Source organism: Quercus suber, unplaced genomic scaffold, assembly GCF_002906115.3.
Source record: "Quercus suber isolate HL8 unplaced genomic scaffold, Cork oak 2.0 scaffold_264, whole genome shotgun sequence".
In the NCBI taxonomy this organism is placed as follows: domain Eukaryota; kingdom Viridiplantae; phylum Streptophyta; class Magnoliopsida; order Fagales; family Fagaceae; genus Quercus; species Quercus suber.
In genome coordinates, this window is record NW_027069720.1 from 490,795 (window position 1) to 505,946 (window position 15,152).

The 15,152-nt window shown below is 37.5% G+C and overlaps 2 protein-coding genes across 2 annotated transcripts; both read right to left on the reverse strand.

The window, feature by feature from the left end:
- Positions 1–5,479: 5,479 nt before the first annotated feature.
- LOC112020964 (heat shock cognate 70 kDa protein-like) lies at positions 5,480–7,007 on the reverse strand. Its single transcript, XM_065781359.1, has 3 exons — positions 6,899–7,007; positions 6,149–6,409; positions 5,480–5,757 (listed from the first exon to the last, which is right to left on the reverse strand). The coding sequence occupies exons 1-3, from the start codon at positions 7,005–7,007 to the stop codon at positions 5,480–5,482; spliced, it is 648 nt and encodes a 215-aa protein (XP_065637431.1).
- Positions 7,008–13,314: 6,307 nt separating this feature from the next.
- LOC112020966 (uncharacterized) lies at positions 13,315–14,691 on the reverse strand. Its single transcript, XM_024053538.1, has one exon. It carries the CDS (start codon positions 14,689–14,691, stop codon positions 13,315–13,317), a length of 1,377 nt encoding a protein of 458 aa, XP_023909306.1.
- Positions 14,692–15,152: the final 461 nt, after the last annotated feature.

A 15,152-nucleotide genomic window follows, 5' to 3' on the forward strand; every position in this document is an offset into this window, starting at 1 on the left:
CGTAGACAGAGTTGGAGGGGTTACAAGCAGCCTGGTTCATGGCGGCATCACCAACCAAGCGTTGGGCAGGAGTGAAAGCAACATAGGAGGGAGTAGTCCTGTTTCCCTGATCATTCACTATTATCTCTACTCTTTCATTTTGCCACACTGCCACACACGAGTACGTCGTTCCCAGATCGATCCCTATTGCCGGACCCTCTCCTTGGTTCGACTTTGACATTATCTTGCGGAAACATGAGTTCAAAGACTCCATTTTTTTTGTTCAGAAGTTCAGTGACTGTTGAAGTATTTGAATGAGTACTGTGACGTTAGGAGTGATTGATATAGCTAATTATAAAAGATGTAGGATAATTATTCATTTATAAGGTGGTTGAAACTCGTCAATCACATTTGTTGCGATATTAATTTTTGTTGTGATATTAATTTAATATACTTTATGTAGTTTCCTTGACATAGTTAGCTACCGTTTGTTTTTTTTACCAAATTTACTTCCTTTGCTCTAAAAAATAGCGAACCGTGATTATCCAGAAGACACCAGTTAACTCAAAACTTCTTTTACATTGGCAGATTCCAATAAATCACATCCAAATCTTGCATAGAGATCATATACGCAACAGGTTGGACAACTTGGCATTGCAATCTATTAGGAAATTCAGAGAACCAAGCTAAAGCAATAGAAACAAGATCCTCTAGTTCACTCAAACTTCCTCCTTGAAGGATATATTTTCGTTGCAGGAACGGAGCCAAGAGTTTATCTCTCTTTTTTTTTTTCTTTTTTTTCTTTTTTTGAGGAAAAAGCCAAGAGTTTATCCTAAGGCGGCCAAATCATGAAAAAAAAAATACTAATAATAATAAAAAATCACTGTTCAAGAATTAGAATTATACAAAAATTCAAGACTTTTTTTTTAGAAGAAACAAAAATTCAAGACTAAATTAATAAATGAAGATTTTTTTTTTTTTTGCTGAATACATACTTGAACAGTAAAATTGGCGTTTATATATCCATTGTTAACAAAATATAAATAAAATAAAAGATATGATACAATACTTTGTTCTTAGAACATTTCAAGTTAATCACATCAAGATGTAGCTCAATATTTTTTTAAATCCAAAAATTCTTTCATGATATTCTTTTGGCAATTTCTCTCAATTTAAAGGTATGGGGTACATTAAATTATCTTATACAAAAAAATTTTTAGCCAAAAAATGCAGAATCCGGCGAGAAAATGCAGAATCCGGCGAATATTTCCAGAATCCGGTGAGATTTCCAGGTTCCGGCGACTTTTTTTTTCCAGATTTTGATGCTATCTTTATTCCGGTGACCCGCCCGACCCGACCGACGTTCACCCTCACCCGAAACCGACTCGAACGATGCTTCCGGCGAGTCGAGTCCGGGTTCCTCCACTCTTCACCCGACGCCGGCGGGTCGAGTCCGGATTGGGTCCAAAACCGACCCGGCCCGACCCGTGGACAGCCCTAGTAATAACTATAATTTATGAGCAGTTATTTTTTAAAATCATTATTTTTGTAGATTTGTTAGTGGATTAATGATATGACAAAATCTAGACCATTTATTGTAAATGAAAGGTTTAGATTAAAAGAGCTCTACATGGTAGAGTACCCTAGGAACTCTAGAAGATCTCAATCCCATACAATAGGAAATTTTGTAGCTGATATCATAAAACTAATTAAATAGTATAAAGAGGGAGAGAAAAAATCAATAATTGGCTTATGAAGATGCTCTTGATAAAATTGTGATTTCACGTTAAAATCGTTAAATTTGATTAGAGCAGATATTACAAAGCTGAAAATTTTAAACGGACACTTGATAATTACACTCACTAAAGCGAAAAGAGTTCACAATTGATGCATATAATGGAAAAAGTTATGATTCTCAGAAAAAAGGAAAAAAGTTATGAGTTCGTTACATGATTTTTACCATTGAAATTATGAACGCTATTAACACTATTAAAGTGATTCAACAAGTGGAGAATTTTTTTTTTTTTTTGAGTGAACTATGGGGAAACATCATCTTTAAATTTATTTTTATATTTTTCTTTAAAGGAATATATCATACACGAGCATTAAAAATCAAAGTAGATGGATTGTGTGTTTGGTGAATGAGAATTTAGAACATAAAACTTTATATGTGATCACATACAGTCCGAAATAAGCAGCAAAACAACAACCACTATACTCTTTCTAACCGCAATAACCAAAATAATAATCCATGTAAAAGCAAGAGCCAAGAAGACAGGCTTAGACAAAAGCAATATTATATATTAGTATATAATATGACCTCCAAAATATACATTGATCTTGGTGAGTAAAATCAAATTTTTGAGGGAAAAAAAAAAAAGAAAAAAAAAGAGTTGTTTGAAGATTACCGTAGACAGAGTTGGAGGGGTTACAAGCAGCCTGGTTCATGGCGGCATCACCAACCAAGCGTTGGGCAGGAGTGAAAGCAACATAGGAGGGAGTAGTCCTGTTTCCCTGATCATTCACTATTATCTCTACTCTTTCATTTTGCCACACTGCCACACACGAGTACGTCGTTCCCAGATCGATCCCTATTGCCGGACCCTCTCCTTGGTTCGACTTTGACATTATCTTGCGGAAACATGAGTTCAAAGACTCCATTTTTTTTTTCAGAAGTTCAGAGACTGTTGAAGTATTTGAATGAGTACTGTGACGTTAGGAGTGATTGATATAGCTAATTATAAAAGATGTAGGATAATTATTCATTTATAAGGCGTTGAAACTCGTCAATCACATTTGTTGCCATATTAATTTTTGTTGTGATATTAATTTAATATACTTTATGTAGTTTCCTTGACATAGTTAGCTACAGTTTGTTTTTTTTTACCAAATTTACTTCCTTTGCTCTCAAAAATAGCAAACCGTGATTATCCAGAAGACACCAGTTAACTCAAAACTTCTTTTACATTGGCGGATTCCAATAAATCACATCCAAATCTTGCATAGAGATCATATACGCAACAGGTTGGACAACTTGGCATTGCAATCTATTAGGAAATTCAGAGAACCAAGCTAAAGCACTAGAAACAAGATCCTCTAGTTCACTCAAACTTCCTCCTTGAAGGATATATTTTCGTTGCAGGGACGGAGCCAAGAGTTTATCTCTTCTTTTTTTTTTTGAGGAAAAAGCCAAGAGTTTATCCTAAGGCGGCCAAATCATGAAAAAAAAAAAAAATACTAATAATAATAAAAAATCACTGTTCAAGAGCTAGAATTATACAAAAATTCAAGACTTATTTTTTAGAAGAAACAAAATTCAAGACTAAATAATAAATGAAGATTTTTTTTTTTTTTTTTGCTGAATACATACGTGAACAGTAAAATTGGCGTTTATATATCCATTGTTAACAAAATATAAATAAATAAAAGATATGATACAATACTTTGTTCTTAGAACATTTCAAGTTAATCACATCAAGATGTAGCTCAATATTTTTTTAAATCCAAAAATTCTTTCATGATATTCTTTTGGCAATTTCTCTCAATTTAAAGGTATGGGGTACATTAAATTATCTTATACAAAAATTTTTTTGTTGTTATACCCTATTTACCACGTACTTCTGAACCAAAACTAATAATAATAAATATATGTTATAAGAAAAAAAAAAGGAAAATATTTTGGGAACAAAATAATAATAACATGAATTGATGACTATGATGGTGAGAGAATAAAAATTATACTTTGGAAAAAAATGCAAAAACAAAATAGTTTGACATGAAAATAACACTTTTATTCAACTCTATTGAAATAACTCAGCATTATGTTTTAACTTAACAACATAGAAACATATTATTTGGCTCCACTTTCTTTATTTTTGTACTCTTATTTTTATCAATGAAATTAGTAATTACCTAAGAAAAAATAAAGAAAAGGGAATAATGTATATATTTTTCAAGTTCCAAATTTAAGCATTTTTTCTAGTCAAGAAACAGAATTGCAAATAATATCAATAAAAAAACTTCTTGTTTTTACAAAATTAGGTCAAAAGAGAGTGGAGAAAAGGGGCAAGAGCCTTGCTCTAGCTAGCATCACAAGTAGCATTGAGGACCTTGACGTACTTGGCTTTTGGACAAGTTGGCTGCACTTTAAGGTGATTCACACCTTGAACATGGTAGCACACTAGAGTTTAGGAATTTGTTACTTTCAAAAAAAAATTCTTCTCTTGTTTTTTGGAGAGACCATAGACCATAGACATAGAAGAACTAAATATAAATACTATTTTTTTAAAAATTGGGGACCCAGCCGGCACGGGCGGCTCTAGGTGCAGCCCAGGGGTTCAAATGAACCCCCTGAGCTGGGCCAAAAAATAAAAATTTATATATTTTTTTTTTTAATTTGATCCTCCTAAAATAAATTTTGAACCCCCTAAACTTAATTTTTTTTTAAGCCTAGCTTAAATGAATTTGAATATGATCATCTAGACAATATCTTGGTCTTTTTAAACACACACACACACAAACCAATATGATCTAAAATATGGGGGAAAAAATAGTAAACCTAACAACAAAAGTATAAATTTTTTCATCTTAAATCTTAAAAAAATCATTTACATCTTAACAAATTTAAAATAAACTAATACATAAAAGTTTATTGTATTTAGATCTCACTTGAAGTTTACTTAACAATAATAATTCATATGTTGATTGTATTTAAAAACAATAGATGATTTCTAAGATTTAATCTTAATAACAATAATTATTATCTTCATCATATTAATAAACAATATGCAATGAACTTATAGTTTATCTTATATGAGGAATGCTATGTTCATAATACGCTCATAATAAAGTCTAATTGACAAATTGTTACTAGTTATTTCTAATGAGAAAAAAAAAGTAATTTCAGTAGTGAGTTTAAATTAAAACTAATAACAATTTATTACCTAAAATTTGTTGGAAAAGTGTTGTGAAAATGTTTCAGATGTAGCACTTCTCATCTTTTATTCTCTTACCACTACGTATTATAAAAAATTTTGTAATAAAGAAATCATGTAGACCGCAAGATTCACTTTTTTTTTTACCCAAAATACATCTTCTTACTGACCTCCCTAAAAATATATCCTAGAGCCGCCACTAGCCCAGGGGCAATGGTTTAAATTTCTACTAATATACTATAGAAAACCACTTTATTGCATATATATGTATAAAAAAATTCGCAAGCCTGGGGGTCATGATTGAAATTTCTACTAATATACTACATAAAAAAAAATTATTGCATATACTATAAAAAATAATAAAAAATTTGTAATAATCAAATATTATATCTAAAAGTTGAAATGTAGAATTTAATGTCGCTATACTCCTATTGAGCCACCTTATCAGCCACATTATACTTAAAAAAAAAATTCTTTTATAATTTTTTTATTTTATTTTATATAAAATAATCAAATATAATTCATGGACAAATATGATAAGCACTCCATTACTATTCAACATGTTACTATTCATTTGTTTTACGTTGGGAATAATTGAAGTAGGCGGGGACAATAACAACCGCATTCTTCACAGTTGTACCCAGGTAGGCTTCGGCTATCTCACGCATCTTTTTTAGGACCATAGATGAGATTTCCTTGGCAGCAAAGTGCTTCTCTTCGCCCTTATAATTGACCACAATCATAGGCTTATCACTAGGGCCTTCAATAACCTTGAATGACCAGAGGTTGATATCGCTCTGAACCGAAGGATCACTGAATCTCCTACCAATCAACCGCTTTGCATCTGCAATATAATTAGCCTTCTATGAAATAGATACCTCAAATAGTAGATGGGGAAACTATTAGACAATAATGAAATGTATAAAAAAATTCGCAAGCCTGGGGGTCATGATTGAAATTTCTACTAATATACTACATAAAAAAAAATTATTGCATATACTATAAAAAATAATAAAAAATTTGTAATAATCAAATATTATATCTAAAAGTTGAAATGTAGAATTTAATGTCGCTATACTCCTATTGAGCCACCTTATCAGCCACATTATACTTAAAAAAAAAATTCTTTTATAATTTTTTTATTTTATTTTATATAAAATAATCAAATATAATTCATGGACAAATATGATAAGCACTCCATTACTATTCAACATGTTACTATTCATTTGTTTTACGTTGGGAATAATTGAAGTAGGCGGGGACAATAACAACCGCATTCTTCACAGTTGTACCCAGGTAGGCTTCGGCTATCTCACGCATCTTTTTTAGGACCATAGATGAGATTTCCTTGGCAGCAAAGTGCTTCTCTTCGCCCTTATAATTGACCACAATCATAGGCTTATCACTAGGGCCTTCAATAACCTTGAATGACCAGAGGTTGATATCGCTCTGAACCGAAGGATCACTGAATCTCCTACCAATCAACCGCTTTGCATCTGCAATATAATTAGCCTTCTATGAAATAGATACCTCAAATAGTAGATGGGGAAACTATTAGACAATAATGAAGCACAAGAAGCAATACGATATATATTGAATTTTGTTTTACAAGTGTATATATATATATATATATGTATTGTGAATTTGAGTAATGGACTGATGAAGTGTGTGTTCGTCAGTCGAAATGATCAAATGGAGATATTCTTCTGTCTGCGCGAGAATGCTTTCCAAAGGTGGTCACCAGTGTGGTGTCTGCCACAGCGCCTTCGATGCCAAAGTCAGTGTATAGATAAAAATGCAGTGTCTCAAGATAAAAAGAATTGCTATTGGTTTTTTCGTACCTTCTGCCTTGCGATGTGTGGCCTTTATATACACACTCTTTAAAGCTCCTAGCCGTTTGGGTAGTTATGGAGGTCTAAATACTTATTTTTGGAGTAACGCTTGATGTTGTGTAATGGCCCTTAATGTGCTCCAACGGCTCGTACAGTTGGCTCTGTAACCATCTTCCATTGAACAGCGGATCTTGTCCTCGTCCGTGACGTGGGAGTCTTTGCTCGTCCGGATAGGTTCGTCATTATAATTAGCTTCGTCCATGTAAAGCGATTGCGTCAGTCCTGTTAGTTGCCCCCCGATTCTATGGTCGTCAAGGAGTGACGACTATGGAATGTGGAAGGTTTTGCTGAAGGTGAGCGACTCTTGGGTTTTCCTTTTGTATTGAATGCGCAGTGGTGGCGTTTTCCGGGTTGCAGCCCATGTGGCACATCTTGATTGGGGAGGTTAACGCACCATTTGTTGGGGCGATTGGTCTTCCAGCTGCTTTTTTAGTTTCCAAGGCCTTGATTTTTAAACTTCTTTCCTTCTCATTTTCCCTTTTCACTTTTCTCAAAAACACCCAATCATTTCTCTGAGTGTCTTCTTCGCCATCCACTTCTTCTGCAACTTTTCTTCCAACCGGTGTGCAGCGCGGCAGTTTTGTTTGAGGTATGTTTTTTTTTTTTTCACTTCTTTTCATTTTTGCCTATATAACTTGTAGTAGATTTCTGATTTTCCATTTCTTCTCCCTTTTTTTTGGTTTCTTTTCGATTTGGGGTGCCTAGATTTTTTTCTTTTTGCGTTTTCTAGTTCTTCCATGATCAGTAGCTCTGAGGTCCGATTAGCTTGCCCTTCGATTTCATTTTTTTTTTGCTCGAATAAGGGGGTCGTTAGGAAATTTTCCACATCTTGAAAATTTCATTTATGAGGGCAATAGTTTGGTTGCTGTGTTGGCTGATTTACTGCCTCTGCTGCGTCAGTCAGTTGTTTGGTTTGATAATTTGAAGAAGGGGGGTAGGACGATGTTAGAGATCAGGTCCAGTGAGCTCGAGACTGAGTTATCGTCTAGTGGTAACCCAGTGGAGGAGGATACGACCCTTTCTAATCCTCGAGAAGTTAGGGCTTTTTATGCTCTCGAGGAGGAGTGTGGACTGGACACTGATACGCTGGGTAGATTTAGGGATAGATTCCAGTTCCCAGATAGGGTTAGGGTTCGTTTGCCTGATGAGGGAGATCGGGCCTGTCACTTCTTTCCCGGTGAGGTTTGCTTCTACGAGTCTACCTTCGTCTGTGGATTAAGGCTCCCGGTTCATCCTTTCCTTATGGACCTTTTGGACCGTTTTGGTGTCGCTCCTAGGCAGCTTATGCCGAATTCGTGGAGGATTCTGGTGAGTTGTATGGGGATTTGGTTAGTTGCCAATGACGGGGACATGCTCAGGGTCAACAAGCTTGTTTATCTTTACCATCTGAAAGCGTCTAAGGAGCATGGTATTACGAATTGGTGCCCTGGGAAAGAAGGACTAGGATCGTCAAGGGTTTACCGTCCTCTTTTAGATACTAGAAGTCCAAGTTCTTCTTTGTGTTTGGGGACGATTTTGAGACACCCTCTGGTGAGTTCTGGGGTGATCTCCCAAGGTTACGTCGTCGGTGGGAAACCCTGACTTTAGGTGCGTCAACATTTCCTCTTCGTCTCTTGAATTCTGTTGTGCTTACAATTATGGTTGCTAAGTTTGTTTTTTTTTTTTTTTTAAGTTAAGAGACGACCGAAGCTTAAGAGCAGGTAGAGAGAGCGGGTGCAGAAGGCTATTGAGTACGTGCAAACCATCGAGAGTTGGGACGGTCTTGTTGATCCCAGGACTCTTGCGTTTTACTGCCTTGGGCCAGAGCCCTCTGCCTTCATCTTGCGAAACCTTGAAATAGAAGGAAAAAAGAGTAAGTGCCTGCTTCGTCAGTAAGGGCCTCATTTTCTCTTCCCTTTCTTTCTTGTGTTTTTATTCGAGACTAATGTTTTTCTTTCGATAGAAATGACGTCCAAGTTTAATAAAGATATGTATGTGAAGATGAGGACAAAGAAGGACGAGCCCTTGTCGAACATAGGGAGAAAAACCATGCGTGTGACCGGGAGGGGTCCTTTCGCCACCCCGCCAGCCTTCGTCACTCCCCTTATCTCCGGCACTGAGACAACGAGGACCGCTGCCCCGTCTACTTCAGTGGAGGAACTCCCGACGCCCGTCTCTAAGAGGCCACGCCTGACGGAGAAGGAGAATGAGAAAAGGAATTCTCATCATGCTACAATCTGGGGGAATGAGAGGCTGGCAGTTAAAAGGGCCCACAATATCGTGACGGCTGATGATCTGAGGGCTTTTTCGGGGGTTTCGTTTAATACCATTTATGGTGGCCATGTCCACAAGCTTGTTCAGGTAAAGTGTTTTTACTTTTCTTATGAGCAGCCTCCCTTTTTTTTTTTTTTTTTTTTTTTTTTTTTTTTTTTTTTTTTTCTATATTTGGAGCTGCTTTAATTAATTTGGTAGATAACAACTTACTGCTTAGCAAGACACATTAACAGAAGAGCAGTGGCGACTCCAGGAATTTTGTCTAGGGTGTTCTTATTTTACTTTGAAAAAATTTCGGGTTATTTCGGTCTATTTCGGGTGTTTTGAGTCGTTTCGGTAAATACCAGCCGAAATTCAAGATTTGGCTGGCATGAAGTTTGTGCTTTAAAAAAAAAAATGTTCTTAAAACCAAAATAAATTTGCATTCTGCACACAAAAAAACCTCAAAAGGAAAAAAAAGAAAAAGAAATGAAATAAAATGAACAAAGGTACCTGTACAATAAACTATAAGTTCATTTGAAATATTAGTAAAATTATTAATTATTGTTGTTTAGTTGTTTCATTAATTTGTTTGTCTTTTATAAACTATAATTTGTTATATTGTTGTTTCATTAATTATAAATTATTAATTGCTGTTTAGCCTAACATAATTTAATTTGTTTGTCTTTTATAATGTATAAGTTAATTATACTGCTTTAATTATTGTTGTTTAGAGCAACAATAAACTATATTGCTTTAATTTGTTTGTCAATAATTGTACTGCTTTAATTTTTAATTATTGTTTACCCGGCCCTATGTGCCCATCTACCCCCACCCCACTTAACAGACAAGCACAAGCCTCATGCCTAAGCCTCATGCTTGATGCCCCTAATCACAATAGCCAGCTCAAATTTCACAATCACAAATCGCAATCCACATTACACTAAAAGACAATCAATATCTCACAAAACCAACACCAACACCAACACCAACACACACTGACCAATACCAACAGATAAGATAAAGCATTCAAAAAGTAAAAAAAAAAAAAAAAAAAAACAAGTAAAAGGCAAAATATTAATAAAGGTAAAGAATAAAGAGCCAATCACAGACTCACAGTTCAAAAGAGAGAGAGTTACTGAGTTAGACCTTAAATAATAAAGAGAGAGACTCTCATTCATTAATTTCACTTCATACATTTCATTTTAGTGAGATAAAGAGAGAGAAAGAGTGAGAGACTGAGTGAGTCAGAGAGAAAAAGAGAGAGAAATACCTTGAGGGAGGGAGCATCGAGCACCGGAGCGGCGGAGCAGCCTACAGCCGAGCGATCTGCGGTCTGCCGTCTGCGATGAGGGGCGAGCGACAAGCGAGTTGCGAGGACAGGGGTGCATTTAACCTGTTGGACTTCGCTGAGAAGCCATTTAACCTGTTGGGGTTTGGTTTGCTTTGTATTGGGTTTGGTTTGCTTTTACTCTGTGTTGCCAGTATTGGGGTTTGGTTTGCTCTACTGGGTTTGATTTCTGTTTGATTTAGTGATTTGCTCTTTTTTTGTTTGTTTGTTTGTTTTTTTTTTTTTTATTTTTTTTTTTTGAGAATCTGTGGGTTTGATACCTCAATTTGTTGGGCTTGCTGTGGGCTTGGCTCTGTTACAAAAATTTTTTTGGGCTTTTTTTTTTGCTTGAAAGTAGAACAAATAATTTTTTTTTTTAAATTTCGGGTTGTTCCTAATTTTGTGGTTGAGAGTGTTCCTAATACATATTAAATATAAAAAAAATTTAATTATTATATGTAATTTTTTTTTCCAGGTCAGGGTGTTCTTGGGAACACCTTGACTTGCACGTGGCATCGCCACTGCAGAAGAGAGCAAATCCAAATGATACCTAAGGTTATGAGAGCTTATCAATATATTGAAACTTTTTAGAAGGCAAAATCAAAATTATTCTAAACTTTAGGGATGTAGTTTACAATTTAGTCAGAAATCAACCATTAGCACATGAAGTTGCTTTTGATAACATTGTGATCTCACATTAAAATCTCCAATTTGATTAGAGCTGATAATACAAGTTTGAAATTTATAAACAAAGCGTTAATTAAAATCTTGATAATTACAAATACTAAAGCAATAAGTTTATAATTGATGCCGAGATGGAGAAAAGTTTCTTAGTTTTTTAATGACTACTATTATTGAAGTTGTGAATTCTTATCCTCTGAGTATGAACCTTGAATAAATGACATTATGATATATGATGCCGAGATGGAGAAAAGTTTCTTAGTTCTTTAATGATTTTTTTTTTTTTTTTTTTNGTGGTACTCAATATCAAATTGACTGAGTTCAATTGCCCATTGGACCATTCTTCCTGCTGCTTCCGGCTTGCTCATGGACTTCTTGATAGGTTGGTCTGTCATTACTAGGATGGGGTGCACCTGAAAGTACTGCCTGAGTTTGCGTGAGGCCACTATCAATGCGAATGTGATCTTTTCGATCTTAGGATACTTGGACTCAGCTCCTTGGAAGGCTTGGCTAACGTAATAGACTGGAAGTTGCTTTCTGTCTTCTTCTCGGATTAGGGCCCCACTAACGGCCGTGGCTGACACTGCTAGGTACAAATATAGGTTCTCACCTTTCGTTGACAGGTTTAGAAGGGGTGAGTTACTCAAGTATTGTTTGAGCTCCTGGAAAGCTGCCTCACATTCGTCGGTCCAGGTGAAAGCTTGTTTTAAGGTTTTGAAAAAAGGGAGACACTTGTCCATGGCCCTAGATACGAACCTATTGAGGGCGGCAATCCTTCCCGTGAGCTTTTGTACCTCTTTGACGGTCTTGGGTGATGCCATGTTGATTGTGGCTTGTACCTTCTCTGGATTTGCCTCTATTCCTCTCTGTGACACCATGAATCCCGGGAATTTCCTCGAAGTAACGCCAAAAACACACTTGGGTTCAGCTTCATTTGGTATTGCTTGAGGGTAGCAAATGTCTCCTTGAGGTCGTCCAGATGAGCAAGTTCTTCTTTACTCTTGACGAGCATATCATCTACATACACCTTCATGTTCCTACCTATCTGTTTCTTGAACATTTTGTTCACCAACCTCTGATAAGTAGCACCCGCATTTTTCAGTCCAAAGGGCATCACCCTATAGCAATAGAGCCCTTGGCAGGTGATGATAGCCGTTTTCTCCTGATCTTCATCAGCCATTTTTATTTGGTTGTACCCTGAGAAAGCGTCCATAAACGTCAGAAGTTTATGCCCTACGGTGGAATCTACAAGCTGGTCTATTATTAGAAGAGGGAAACTGTCTTTCGAGCAGGTCTTGTTCAGGTCTGTAAAGTCCACGAACATTCTCCACTTCCCATTTGACTTCTTCACTAAGACGACATTTGCGAGCCAGTCTAGATAGTATACTTCACGGATGAAGCTTGCGGCTAGGAGTTTGGTGACTTCGTCAGTGATTGCTCTGTCTCTTTCTGGTGCGAAGACTCTTCGCCTTTGCTTGACGGGTTTTTTCTTTGGGTCTACGTTTAATTTATGTTGAATGACATCTGGAGATATGCCTGGCATATCCTCGTGGCTCCAAGCAAATATGTCCAGATTCTCTTTGAGGAGCTGGACGAGCTTCTTTTTCATCTCAGGACTTAGGGTAGTCCCTATTTTGATCGTCTTATTTGCTTTCTCACCGGCCAGTTCTACCGTTTCTAGGGCTTCCATCTTTTCTTCTTCCTTCTCTTCGATTGTCCATGTATGATTCTCCTTCGCGGCTAGGACAGCCGGGTAGCATTCTCGGGTTAATATTTGGTCGCCCCTAACTTCTCCGACACCGTTCTCCGTCGGGAATTTTAGCTTCAAGCAGTAAGTTGATGTGGACGCCTTCCACCTATTGAGTGATGGCCTTCCTATGATTACATTGTAGGAGGAGGGGCAATCTACCACCAAAAAATCTAGTTGACATGTCAATTGCTTCAAGTAGGGCCCCACAGTTACGGTCAAAGTCACCACGCCCTTGGGATATACCCTGTCACCACTGAAACTGACGAAGGGGGAATCAAATGGACGCAACCTTTTTGGATCAAGCTTCAATTGCTGGAATGCAGAGAAGTAGATGATGTTAGCAGAGCTACTGTTATCCACGAGGACCTTTTTGGTGTTGAATTTTTCTATAGTGAGCATTATGACCAAGGGGTCGTTGTGAGGTTACTTCACTCCCCTGGCATCCCCTTCATTGAATGTCATGTCATGTTTAGTTCGTCTATATTTCAACGGGGGTGTCATATAGACACTGTTCACCTATCGTTGATATGTTTTCTTCAGGGACTTGAATGATCCTCTGGTGATGAGTCCTCCTATGATCGTCTGAATTTCCCCGACCACATTCTGCGGAGGCTGGGATTGATGGTTGTCGCCTCTGGACGAGGGTTCTTGTCGGCTCTTATTCTCGTCTCGAAACTTAACGTATTCTCCCTTCTTCACAAACTTCTGTAACTTCCCCTTCCGTATCAACTCTTCTATATGTTCTTTTAGGTCTCGACAGTCTTCCGTGTAATGGCCATGATCTTTGTGGAATCGACAATATTTGTTCTTGTCGCGGACGTTAGGGGACGAGTGCAACGGTCTCGGCCATTTAAGGTAGTGTTTATCCTTAATTTGCGTTAAGATTTTGTTAACAGGCATAACAAGAGGGGTAAATTTTACCATTCTTGGGGCTTTATCGTCTCTTCTCTTGCTCCCGTCATTGATTCGACGATCTTGACGAAACCTCTTTTGTCCCCTATGCTCGTCATCCTTCCTCCTTCTGTCTCCTGTTCTTTCTGTGTCCCCCATGGCTGTTAAGGCGTCTTTTGCATTCATGTACTTCTGTGCCTTCAGGAGCATCTCGGCCATCGTCTTTGGGGGCTTCTTTGCCAGTGACGCGATGAACTCCCTGAATCTGAGTCCCGCCTTGAAAGTCGTCAACTGTACCTTGTCGTCAGCTTCGTCCACTTCTAGTGTTTCCCTAGTGAAGCGCTTCACATAAGACCTCAGGGTTTCCTTTTCTCCTTGTTTGATGGTGAGTAAATGGTCAGCTGGTCTCTTCGGGCGTTGTCCTCCAATGAAGTGATGCAAGAAAGCGTTAGTCAACTGCTTGAAGTTGTCAATGGACGAGGTAGGCAGTTTGGTGAACCATTCCCTTGCAGCTCCTTTAAAGGTGGTAGGAAAGGAATGACACAATATCTCATCGAGGGGTTGCTGAAGCCCTAATGTCATTTTGAATGTGTTGAGGTGATCCTGAGGATCTCTAAGCCCATCAAATAGCTCGAGTTGTGGCAGTTGAAATTTCGACGGTACTAGGCATTCTAAGACTGCCGTTGTGAAAGGCGAGTCTGTTGCCCTGACCAACCTACCCACACTCTGGTCCGTCTTTTCTTTGATGGTGTTTCTTAATTCATCCATCTCCTTCCTCATTTCTTGAAGGAGGTCGGAATTCTGTTCTGCTGGGGTAGTGGGCCTTGGGTGGTCACTCCTCCTATGGCTATTTCCCTCATCCTCAGTGTTGTTTTTGGGCCGATTCTTCTCTAGTTGAAGTCGCAGCCTCATTTCCTGATTTTGCCTAGTGAGCTCTTCAACGGCAGTTGTGAGGGTCTGGACTTGCTGAGCCAAGGTCTCAAAATCTTGATGGGACTCCATCTGAAGGTAGCAAGTGATTGGAAACTACTTTTTTGAATTTGAACACGAAAATAGTGTTCCCACAAACGGCGCCAAACTGATGAAGCGTGTGTTTGTCAATCGAAATGATCAAATGGAGATATCCTTCTGTCTGCGTGAGAATGCTTTCCAAAGGTGGTTACCGGTGTGGTGCTTGCCACAATGCCTCCGATGCTAAAGTCAGTGTATAGATAAAAATGCAGTGTCTCAAGATAAAAAGAATTTCTATTAGTTTTTTCGTACCTTCTGCCTTGCGATGTGTGGCCTTTATATATACACTCTTTAAAGCTCCTAACCGTTTGGGTAGTTATGGAAGTCTAAATACTTATTTTTGGAGTAATGCTTGATGCTGTGTAATGGCCCTTAATGTGCTCCAACAGCTCGTACAGTTGGCTCTGTAACCGTCTTGCATTGAACAGCGGATTTTGTCCTCGTTCGTGATG

Coding starts and splice junctions, on each gene's coding strand:
- LOC112020964 (XM_065781359.1), bottom strand. CDS start 7,007: ATGGACGAAGCTAATTATAATGACGAACCTATCCGGACGAGCAAAGAC. Junction 6,410..6,898: donor AGATGGTTACAGAGCCAACT/GTACGAGCCGTT, acceptor ATTATATTGCAG/ATGCAAAGCGGTTGATTGGT. Junction 5,758..6,148: donor CTACTTCAATTATTCCCAAC/GTAAAACAAATG, acceptor ATTATATTGCAG/ATGCAAAGCGGTTGATTGGT.
- LOC112020966 (XM_024053538.1), bottom strand. CDS start 14,691: ATGGAGTCCCATCAAGATTTTGAGACCTTGGCTCAGCAAGTCCAGACC.